Source organism: Rhinolophus hipposideros (assembly GCF_964194185.1).
Source record: "Rhinolophus hipposideros genome assembly, chromosome: 11".
Lineage (NCBI taxonomy): Eukaryota > Metazoa > Chordata > Mammalia > Chiroptera > Rhinolophidae > Rhinolophus > Rhinolophus hipposideros.
Genome location: NC_138057.1, coordinates 47,232,007 through 47,244,676, shown reverse-complemented (window position 1 = coordinate 47,244,676; position 12,670 = coordinate 47,232,007). Strand labels below are relative to the sequence as shown.

Below are 12,670 nucleotides of genomic sequence, written 5' to 3'. Positions count from 1 at the left end.
CTGTAGGTTGTCTTTAAACTTTCTTGATGATATTCTTTGATATACCAAAGTTCTTAATTTTCATGAAGTTTAATTTATCTATGTTTTATTTTGTAACTTGTACTTTTGGTGTCATGTCTAAGAATCCATTGCCAAATCTGAAATTACGAAGACTTACCCCTATTTTTTTTTAAAGAATTTTATGGCTTTAGCTCTTATATTTAATAGGTCGTTGATCCATATTTAGTTAGTTTTTGTACATGGCATGAGGTAGGGGTCCAGCTTCATTCTTTGCATGTAGAAATCCAGTTGTCCTAGCACCATCTGTTGAAGAGACTGTTTTTCCCCCACTGAATGAACTTGGTACCTTTGTCAAAAATCAATTGGCTATAGATTTATGGATTTATTTCTAAACTCTTAATTCTATTCCACATGTCTATATGGCTATCTTTATGCCCGTACCACACTGTTTTGATTACTGTGGCTTTGTAGTAAGTTTTGAAATTAGGAAGTAAGTCTTCCAACTTTACTCTTCCTTTCAAGTTTGTTGGCTATTTCAGGTCAGGGCCCTTGCAGTTCTGTATGAATTTAAAGATCAACTTTTTCATTTCTGCAAAAAAGGCCACTGGAATTTTGATATAGATTACATTGAATTTGTAGGTCTCTCAGAGTAGTACTGAAATCATGACAATATAAAGTCTTGCTATCCATGAGCATGCAGTGTCTTTCCATTTATTTAGGTCTTCTTTAATTTCTTTCAACAATGTTTTATAATTTTCAGTGTATCAGTTTTTCTAGGTTAAATTTATTCCCGGATATTTTATTCTTTTAGATGTTATTGTACATGGAACTGCTTTCTAATTCCTTGAGTTACTCATCAGTAATAATAATAATAATAATTGCAGTAATTAAGATTTGTTGATATCTTCAGTCAATACTATGCTAAGCACTGATGTGCTTTATCTCACTTAATTCTTTTTTTCTCCTATATTTCCAACTTTTCCTTTTCTCCTAGAATCTTTCTTTAAACACCTTAGATTTTTTTCTCATCCTAAAATTATCCTCCTTCAGCCTTATACTGCTCTCTCTCTTCTCTCCTTTATAACCAAACTTTTTGGAAAAGTTTAATGCATTTGTTTCTGTTTTCTCTGCTTCCATTCATTCTCTTATCCTCTCCACTCTGGCTTCTTGCTCCTGGCTCTGTCATCCATTTCTAAGCTCTGAGAGGTTCACTAGTGCTCTGTCACTAAAATCTTTATCTTAACACCTCAGTTGCATCTAGCACAGTTCACTAGTCCCTCCATCGTGAAATATTTTTCCTTTTGCCTTTGTGAAATTATTTTCTCCTATGTTTTTCTCTTTCTGATTGCTTGTTTATGTTTCCTAGCTCATCCTACACTATCAGTCCTTTACATATGGAAATTCCTCAAGGCTCTAGTGTGGGCCCTCTAATCTTCTATACTCTGTCCCAGGTGACCTCATCTTTTTCCATGGCTGCAGTTAAACTCCGACAATTTCCAAATGTATTCTTCATCCAAGATTTGCTCTTTGAGCTCTGGATTCATATTTATAACCACTGATATTTTTATTAGTTGTCCTATAGATGAGTTTATGATCGTCCTTATTTACCTCCCCACTATCCCCCCTCCTTGCTCCCTTCCTGGAGAAGAAAATACAGTTTTCCAATGTGCCTTATATGATATCTCAGTCTATTCAGCTGGGTAAGCTAGAAATTTGGCAGTCATCTTTGATTCTTTCGTCTTCCTCATCTTCCACATCCGATGAACCACTAAGTCCTATAGATTGTATCTTCCAAATATCTTGAATCTGTTCGATTCTGATCTCTATTGCCAACAACTTAGTCTGCTAACAGTCTTTCTTCCAATGTGAGGATCCGGCCTGCCTGTCAGACTTGCGGTCTTTGGGTCTCAGCTTCTCATCTCTCACAGGCTAGGGCTTAAACCAACAAGATGTAGCACTCTTTAACTATGCTTAGGGAAAAGAGAAAACTCTTGGTCAGAGTGCATAGACTGGTAAAATGTAACTGCCTGTAACTTAACTTTTTACGTTCTTATGTAGGACAGTTTTGTTCCTTTAGCCACATTTCACATTGTAGGGAAATGATCCATTTAAGGGGGAGAATGAGTATTTTAGAAAAAGGAACAGTCTTCCCCAAAGATATATTGAAGTTTGCACTACTTCATACTTAAGAAACCCTGCTCATTGTCCTAACGGTCATCTTGCCCTCTGATTGGAGCTAACTTTCTGATACTCTGTCCATTTTCTACTCACCTAAGCCATTTCCAGAGAATATTACAACTTCTGCATAGGTTCTCCTTAGAGCAGAAGTTCTTAACTAAAGTCCGTGGATGAGCTATAAAGAAAAGGTATGGGAACCCCTGAAATTGTGGAACATGGTATGATCTTGGGCTTTTTCTCTACCAATTTCTTCATCTATAAAATGGAGTTTATAATAATCCTATCTCATAGGATTATTGTTAGGATTAGATAGGATACTTATAGATGTAAAAAGCCTAGCACAGTGCCTGGCAGTTATTTTAATATTATAACAGGGATTATAATATAAGATAAAGGCAGTAATCTTTATCTGCCTTTATCAGAGGGAATTAGACCTACTGCAGTATTCTTTTAAAGCATATCTGGAAGAATAGGAATAGCAGAGAGTCAGCTCCAAGTATAAGGTGCCTTTATTTCAGCACCCTGAAGTTGCTATAACTATGACGGGAAAAATTATAATAACTATGAACTGTAGATCTAGGGAAGCATAAAAAAATTGATGGGTAATAAATATAATAGGGTCTAGATTCACTCATAATGCATCTCAGGTGGGCATATAAAATTTATTTATTTAGTCTATAGCAGACCTACTATAGGCACCCGGCCTAATCCATGTCATAATTGCTGGAAATGTGGAACTAACCAAATGTCTAGTCTGTTTAAACCTTTTCTGATAATTTAAACATTTCCTTTAAATAATTCTCAGCTCTCGTGAATAAGAATATTCAGTCTCTTAGCCTCTCTCCCTGTGCTTCTCTCCCTAAGATGGAATCCAGTATATGTGGTGGTCGGGTGTCTAGTTTTTACTGCTTCCTATGGAGTTAACGGGGAGTGGCCTCCTGAGTTTCAGGTGGTCCATAGATGTGACTGGCTGGAATCTGCTCTCCCTTTCCCTGCTGGCCCCTGATGATGTAACCCGTGGCTGGTATAACTCATAGTCTGGTGTTGCTTTCACCTTAGAACATATAGGTGCTTTGACTTCATCTCCTCCCCTAATGGCATTATAAATCCCTGTTGAGGTAACTAGGTCTTCCATGTAGCTTGCTAACCTTGTGGCCTATCTTCACCTTCAGCTTTGGGGTCAATTCTCCACATTAATGGACCCCCATTGACTCTCAACTCAGGATCCACATTACCAGAGGCTGAGGGGTCCAATTAAACCTTTTTTCCTGAATGTACTTCTCTGCTCTTTCAGCAAGGCTGGGCAGTCCCATGTGGGTGTGGAGCCTCTGCACTGCAGTCTACGTTCTCTTCCTCTGCCCCTAGTGGTACCTTTACTTATCACTCCCTTTCTGGGCCAAAACGTAAAAGAAGAAAATTGGGACACACATCTTCCTTACTGTGTCTTTTCTCCTTTCTTCTGTTCCGAGAGATGAATAATGGTAGACTTTTTACTTCCTTTGTACTTCTGAAATTACCTGAGAGAAAGGTACAATTTTTATTTTATTACTAATTTGTTACAGCCCAATACTTTTTAAAAACATGAACTAGTAGAAAAATGAAATAAAAATTAAAATATACTATAAAAGTCCATCTTTTACTTATTAGATTCAACAGACATAAAATTATTCAGTCATACTGCTATAAGAATTTCTAAACACTTTCAGTTCCTGAACTTATCCATCATGGACCAGTAAGAGAGTAAGTGGACTGGCCCACTTTGATTTATGGCCTCCGTCCTGATGCCTGCTAAGCTTTAGCAGTGACCATGGCATCTTCTCTAAACTTCAGGATAGTACCGTGAGCATAGGGCCTCTTGACTTGACTCTTAAAATGTGAATGGCAACTAAAGGAATTTGGAACATACTCTTCACAGGACCAGGATATGTCTTGCAAGGCTGTTCTCATGCTCATAATCTGATTTTTTTTGAATGCCAGAAATGAAATATTACTTTTCTTTTTACATTTCTACTGTGATAAATTCTAAATCCCGATGGCAGATGGGTACCTGGGGTGGACTAACTGAAAGTAATGAGCTCAGACAGGCAGAAGAGGAAACCACATTTATAGTTTTCAAACTCTTATCCCTGTTATACTAATTTGTAATACTATGAAAGAATGAAAGAAATACTTAGTTTTGTTAGTAAACCCTGATTTTTGCTGGAGATTTTATTGCTTCAGTGAGGGACTAATATTATTTTCTTCTCAAATAGCCTTAACCTTCATCTACTCTCTTTTTTTTTTAACTAAGAAAGCAAATATTAAGAAAATGATTATTTCATAAATATTTAATGATGGCCATATAGTAAAAGCCATAAAGTGTTTTTGATTTCTGTTTTCTACAGGAACTAAAGTTAAAAACAGAACTGGAAGAAGGTCTAAAACTGAAAGCTGAGGACCTTGATGCACTGAAGATGAAAAGGAGAAAAGGTTCGTTTGGAAATATAGACCAACTTCAGGTTTGTCGATTCTATCTAGTGTTTTCTAGTTTTCCTTCTATTTCATGATTGTCTAAATAGAGGTAAAAAATGGTGAACTCTGAATAAAATCTTTAAACACTAGATTTTGCCACTTCAGCACAAAATTTCTAATATTCTGAAACTTTTCTGTTGTTAAAAAATTACTTTCTCATCCAGAAATGTGCTGTATTCTTATTTCAATAGAAATGGGCTTATTTGAATGCTGTCGAATGTAAACATGAAATCCACGTTCACTAGATTATATTTATTCCCATGCCAAAACAGGTTTATTCTCATGGAAACAGATATATTTCTAAAAGTCAGAGCTCTCCATTCCAACATAACCAAATTGTTTATGCACCATATATAATATATTAAAAAGCTATTATTTTAGTACCACATTAAAAAATCCAGAAACTAATATAAAAATTCAAAGAAACAAAATTTAATTGTATATCAATTCAAAATGGCAGTTCTAAAAATCTTACAGAAAGAAAAATACTGTACTTAACATTGTAATTACCCTCAAATGCAAATATATCACCTTAATTCTAAAAAACTTATTTACTCTCTCTTCCTTGATTTTGTATATTACATTGTAATAGTAAAATTTAGGACGTGAAGGTATAGCAGGTGCTCAAATAATGTAATTTTATTCAATATTGTTTCATAATAATGTTGATGAGATGCCATAAGAATTTAACTCTTGTTTATATCAATGAGCCTATGGTAAAATTGGTTTCATTATATGTAGTTTGCTTAAAGTCGCAGAACCTACTGACGATGTTAAATGAAAATTTACTGTATTCCCAGTTACTTATTTTACTAGTGTTTTTTAGAAATTGGTTAAAGAGCATTTCTGGGTGGAAAAGTTATGTAAAGGAATAAGAGAGGTAGGAATGTACCAAGTAGTGAGACCTGTTTTTAAAATGTTAAGTAAGGATCTAAATTTTAAACCAATAGAGTAATAAAAAGATTTCTGCAGCTTACACTGACATATCGGGTTAAAAAAGAAAAACACTTCATGTTTTTAATGTTGCCAAATAAAAACCCATTTTCCAGGATTTGACTCTTAAGCAAGGACAAGATTATAAATTAATGTGAATGTCCAGAGAGCTTAAAATAGGATATTGATTTGGTAGGGAATTCCTTTATAAAAAGAAAGTATTTAAAATTAGAATGGTATGGTAGGAATGTTTGCTATAAAAAGAGGAAAGAGAAATCAAGGAATTTTCAGAAAATTTTCTAAGAACAGTGAATTACACAAATGATAACCTTTATTTTATCGGATGCAGAAAAATCCATTTATTATTGTTTCCTTAAAAAACCTGTAATATATTAGCAGACTCCTACCCATTCTTCAAAACGCAGGTAAAATATTACCTACTCTGTGGTGCTGGCTGACATTTCTTTGATTTCTGAGACAGAACCAATTCATTTTTGCTTACATGATACCTAGGAGTTAGCATTTATTATCAACAATTGTATTTTGTTGTTGTTGTTGTTGTTCTCTCCTGTTGGAATGGAGCTTTCAAAAGATCTGTTGGTCATCTTTCAAATCCTACTCAGTCAAGGAATGTAGAATGTGTTTAATTAGTAGACTTCACAGGGTCTAATATATGGACTTTTTACGGTGTGGCTGGATATAATAAATTATAGTTTCTATAGTTGCTCTGGGATATCCTTTCTGTCCTTAAAAACTGTAGAACTATTTTAGGCTTCCGTAATATGTGGATGTGACAGTGATATGGGACAGATATCTAGGTCTGGATGGAAGACTGCATAGCTCTGGGTCTACTTTGCCATGACCACTTTGTTCTTTATTTTCTCATGCATATTTACAATTTCGTTGTCTTAATGTAGATTTCTAGGAGCTGTTTTTAATTAACCTTGAGAAAAACTGGAAAACAGTACTATATTTATTTGTTTTCTTATTATGTGTTGTTTAGTTGACATTGCTTCATTACTATGTCTATAGTGCAAATAGCGCTTGGTTGAGTTCATCTTACACAGACATATTCCATTCATATTTTTGTTTATACTTGTTTCTGGGTATCCTTAATACAAGAGAGTATTAAGATACTTATTTTGGAAATCTTTCTTACTCTATTTTATTTTATAATTACGTATTTGATGTTGACAGGCTACAGTGCAGAGTGGATTTCCATGCTTCATCATCTATGTCTTCCAATGTGTGTATTCATTTATTCACTTCATTGATTAATGGATTGAATCAGGCATTCATTCAGTCATTTATTTAACATTTTACTGAAGACCAGTCATGGGCCAGGCAGTATACTGGGCATGGGGAGTAGAAAGGTGAGAAGTACAGTTCCGCAATCAATTAAGGAGTTCAAGTTAGGGAGACAGATTGTAGAGCAACCGGCAGTGTATGAGTGCTGTGATGGACGTGTGCACCTCTACGACAGGAAAAAGATTCCCAGTGTGTTCTCAGAACCAGCTCCTAATATATGTGAAGAAAATGGTCAGCCCTTGTTTGGTCAACATAAAAAATTCCAGACTTGAACATAGGTGGGGAGTAAATTTTAATTCCTTATAAAACTACACAGAGAGATGTTAACTGGAACCACATACTTCTTAACAGTTTCAGACAGGAACAGTATTTTATCTCACTGGTAGTTTTTAAATGTGCATTTAAGGTGTTTGAGCCAATCTGAAATTACACTACTACAATATCAATTTTATGGAAGAGAAAAAAACAAATAACATGTCTTTGGAATTTTCACGTAGAAATTGGATGAGCAAAATAAATGGTTAGATGAAGAAGTAGAGAAAGTTCTGAACCAACGCCAAGAATTAGAAGACCTGGAAGAAGACTTAAAGAAACGGGAAGCCATAGTTTCTAAGAAGGGGGCACTATTACAGGAGAAGAGCCACCTGGAAAATAAGAAGTTGAGATCTAGTCAGGTATTCTATTTAATATGCTGTTTCATTCTGGTTGTAAGTCATATAAACTAGAATTTTTTCCTCTAAGAAGTAAACCATCGTGAAGTCAGAAATCGAAAGAAAACTCTTCTGGTTTTCAGTGTATTTTGCTTATTACTGCTTATCTAATGTCAACCACTAAAATCTATTGCAATTTTGAAGTAAAATGTTCAATGTTCTGCTAGAACGATTTATGGGTATTTATTAACTTTTTTGGTATCTTTTAAGTTGTGGTAAAATATACATAACATAAAATTTACTATTTTGACCAATTTTTAAGTGTATAAATTAGTGGCATTAATTATATTCACAGTGTTGTACAACCATCACTACTATCTATTTCCAAAACTTTTTATTACCTCAAACTGAAACTCTATAACCATTGAGCAATAATCCCCTACCCCCTGGCAACTTCTATTATTAACTTTAGTAGATATTGTCAAAATAAATTGTATTATTTGATGTTGTATAGTGAACATTGGTTAATTTGTAAAAATAGATTTGAAAATGATCTAGCTGTCACTACTACTCAAAGTTTGCAGAATTCCTATAAAAGACAGAAGATTTGGTGTGATGAAGACTTGTTTGTTTTTCCAATTATAAAGACTTGGGACCTTTACAAAAATTTTTGTTGGAGGACTTGGATTTTATAAGCCAGTCCAAGGAGTGGTTTTATGAAGGAGTTTGCCTCAATTTCTAATTTTGCAAAAAGAATGATTGCGAAGGGACTAGAAGGACCAGGAGATACACTTTTTGATAGATCTATACATGTTTTCAACAATAACAACAGCAGCATCTAAAAACGAAGCTGGCTTGCCCCAGACTTGAAAAGGGCATTCTACCCAAAACGTTGCCTCCGGCAGGCCTTAAATCCAAGGTCAGTCTGTACACTGAGTCACGGAACAGAGAGGACCAGTGAGCTGCCTCTTTATTTGATCTGCCTTTGAACCAAATCTAGACTAGTAGGATCTGAGTTGACAGTGGTGTGTTCTTAACCTCTCCGCTTCAATATAACAGGTGGGTAGGTATGGGGACCTGTACTTACCTCTGCTCTGTCTTCCATTCCCTGAACACGTTGAAATAACTATTAGCACCAGGCTACTGGACACGGGTAGGGCCACCCCCTCCAACCACCCTACTTACTGGTGCTGTACCCAGGTAGCTTGCTCACGTTGACTGTCAGGGTCGAGTTGCCCCTCAAAACATGTAAACGACAGCAAAGGAAATTAACAAGTTAAAATATCAAGTGAGTAAATAGAAGAAAATAACCTGGGACCTTTATGATACGTTCTGTATCACTAAAGAAGAGAAAAAAGAGGAACATACAAAAGGAATGGGAAGGAAAATCTTTTTCCTGAAATAAGTTTACTTCATGATACAGAAAAAAAAAATGAAAACAGCAGTTTCTAGTTTTAATGAGATGTATTATTTAGGAGCAAGAACATACTGAGATAAGTAGAGTGCAAATAAATGAAACCCACAGTAGATCAAAGCAAAATTGATTCATTGAAGATTGTTTTTATGAAACAGAAGAAAAACTTGAGACTGTTATAGCTGGATTCTTTTCTGAACAAAAGGCATGAAAAGATTATATCTTTTTGCAGTGTTTAAGAAATACATGTAAGACTTGATTATATGCATTTCAGACAAGGAATATGTATTTTTTAAAAACTACACTCATAACATATATGAATTTAACTCAGAATGAGTCAGAGACCTCAATGTAAGGGCTAAAACTATAAAACTCTTAAAGAAAATATAGACATAAATCTTCGTGACATTGGGTTAAGCAGTGGTTTCTTGGATATTACACCTAAAGCACGAGCACCAAAAGAAACATTAGATAAATTAGGCTACATCGAAATTAAAAACATTTGTGATGCAAAGGACACCATTAAGAAAGTGAAAAGACAACCCACAGAATGGGGGAAAATATTTGCAAATGATATGTCTGATAAGGGACCTGTATCTAGAAAGAACTCTTACAACTCAATAATAAAAAGAAAATCCAATTAAAAAATGGGCAAAGTATCCAATAGACATTTCTCCAAAGATATACAAATGACCAATAAGCACATGAAAAGATGCTAAACATCCTTAGCCATCAGGGAAATGATAATCAAAACTTCAACAAGCTACTGCTTCACGCCTACTAGGATGGCTATACTCAAAAAAATAGATAATAAGTGTTGGTGAAGATATGAAGGAATTGGAACTTTCGTACCCTGCTTGTGGCATTGTAAAATGGTTCAGTTGCTTTGGGTAACTATCTTGCAGTTCCTCAAAAGATTAAACATAGAATTACCACATGACACAGCAATTCTAGTCATAGGTATATATTGAAAAGAGCTGAAAACATATGTCCACACAAAAACTTGTGTGTAAATGTTCATAACAACATTATTCATAATATCCAAAAACTTGAAAACAACCCAAATGTCCATCAACTGATAAAAGGATAAACAAAATGTGATTCATCCATACAATGGAATATTATTCAGCAATAGAAAGGAATGAAGTAGTGATATATGTTACAACATGGATAAACTCTGAAAACATTATGTTTAATGAAAGAAGCCATTCACAAAAGAACATATATTGTATGTGAAAGTAGAATATGGGTATTTTCAGGTGAAAAAATTATCTCCCACCTAGCCTGTCTCGGGAAACTACTAGAGGATGTACTTCACAAAAAAGAGGGTATAAACTGAAAACGCAAGAAGACTCAGGATCCTGAAAATGTGATCCAATACGGAAATTCCTAGCATAATGCCAAAGGGAAGTCCCAAAACAACTTGTCCATTATGGAGCAGGAATATGGAGGCTCCAGGCAAAATGTTTCCAGAAAAGAATATAATGAAAAGATTTCCTGATTTAAGTTTGGTCAAATGAAAACAACAGTGTTGAGAGGAATTTTATAGTTCTATTGGAGAAGAATTAGGTATAAGGTACAAAAAAAGTTGTATTGGATAGTTCAGATATGAATAATACAAGGTCATGGAAACTGAATATTGATTTAATGAAAAACTGTAATACAGGAGCGGCTGAATGGCTCAGTTAGAGCACAAGCTCTGAACAGCAGAGTTACCAGTTCAATTCCCACATGGGCCAGTGAGCTGCGCCCTCCACAACTAGATTGAAGACAATGAGCTGCCACTGAGCTGCAGAAGAGGCGGCCAGATGGCTCAGTTGGTTAGAGCATGAGCTCTTAACAACAAGGTTGCCGGTTCAATTCCCACATGGGATAGTGGGCTGTTCCCCCTGCAACTAAAGATTGAAAACGGCGACTGGACTTGGAGCTTAGCTGCGCGCTCCACAACTACATTGAAGAACAACAACTTGGAGCTGATGGACCCTGGAGAAACACACTGTTATCCATATTCCCCAATTAAAAAACAAAAACAAAAAACCGAGTCACAGAGCCGGGTTAAATGTTAAAAAAAAAAAGAAAGAATTAAAAAAAAAGAAAAACTGTAATACATATTGGGAGAATGGAGGGAGGAGAAGTAGGAAAGTGAAACATAAAAGTGCTAAATCCTTATCTTCCATAATAGCCAGTAGACAATATCCAAAATTGATAATGTTATTTAGAAACATGGACATAAATACCAGAAGAAATAGCTAATGCTGAAGATTTGTTGTTTCTGGAGAACAAGACTCAGGTGAAAGGGTGGGGTAGGGAACAGCTTTTTTAAAAATTATAAACCTTATGATAGTATATGCATATAATTACTTTAATAAAAAAATTTAAAAATTAAATTAGTCCATACTGAAGGTCTCCATAAATCTAACTGGCCATATTTCCCGACCAGAATGAAATGAGTAGAAACAAATTATATGTTTAAACAACAACAACAAACCAAATCTCTACCTCTAGGAAGTTATAACCTAATTAATTCTATGTAACCGGACCAAAGAAGAAAAGTTTGACTTATAAAATAATAAAAAAGAAAAATACTACCTCTCAAAACCTGTGTTGCGTAGTCTGGTGTGAACAAGCAAGTAATACTTGGTAATAAATTCATTGTTTGAATTTCCATTTTTTAAAAAAAGGCATCAACTTAAGATTTTAGAAAATGAAATCCCCCACCTCTGTCCAAAAATATATATATAAATCTGGGAGAAAACAATGTAGAAGCTAAAAATGTATTCATTTGGTAATTTTCTCTATGTTTTTCCTAATTTATATGTTTGGATTTCTAGTAACTTTTGGGGGGTATCTGGTTGATTTTGTCTTTTTAGGCCTTAAACACAGATAGTTTGAAAATATCAACTCACCTGAACTTATTGGACCAGGAGTTGTCTGAAAAGAATATGCAGCTCCAGAGCAGCACAGCTGAGGAGAAAATAAAGATTTCAGAACAAGTTCAAGCCCTCCAGAAAGAAAAAGATGAGCTACAGAGACGGAGAAACAGTGTGGATGAGAAACTTAAAAATGGTAGCGTGTTATCACCTGAAGTAAGTCAGTATTCTTTGGAACTGGAAGTGCTGTATGATGGGTCACTTGGATGATTTCCTTCATCTTTTGCCACTTAAACATAAAAATGATAAATCTGGTGAACTTTGTTTCCTTGAAACTTTGTCAGATGTAATGAGTTTACCTGGCACCATAAGCCATGCTTCCTTGATTAGAGACTGTAGTGTCCTCATGTAGAGAGATCCATGACCGTGGCCCTTTCGTGGCTCAGCCAGGGATTGGGAGACTAACACTTCCCTTGAGTCTGGCTTTTCTCAGCCAGGTTTCTCCACTGATCTCACAGAATGCAGAAAATGATTTGAGGGACTCTCTCATTTCTCCTAAAAAGGGCAACTTCCTTCTCTCTGTGCAGCTTTCTTGAATGATACTAGGTGACTCATTGCATACAATGGGTGCCAGGGTCATTAAGGATTAATTCTGTGTTACCTTGGCTTAGAAAGGCCCAGTGTTCAGGAGCATATCCCACACTAAGTCCTATCCAAGTGGATACATAAAATCCAAATTCCAATAAAAATACCTTTTAGAGTTTTCATTTAAGGGAGTATATAGCTCCTCTCACCTTTATTTTTGT

At 35.2% G+C, this 12,670-nt stretch overlaps 1 protein-coding gene across 2 annotated transcripts in view; it reads left to right on the top strand.

The window, feature by feature from the left end:
• The window catches only part of KIF27 (kinesin family member 27), a 73,057-nt gene that overhangs the window by 45,834 nt on the left and 14,553 nt on the right, over positions 1–12,670 (top strand). For both annotated transcript variants that reach the window (XM_081065247.1, XM_081065246.1), the window contains 3 exons: positions 4,563–4,676; positions 7,428–7,604; positions 11,865–12,080. In XM_081065247.1, the coding sequence (XP_080921373.1) occupies positions 4,563–4,676; positions 7,428–7,604; positions 11,865–12,080 (507 nt within the window). The remainder of the gene's footprint in view (positions 1–4,562; positions 4,677–7,427; positions 7,605–11,864; positions 12,081–12,670) is intronic.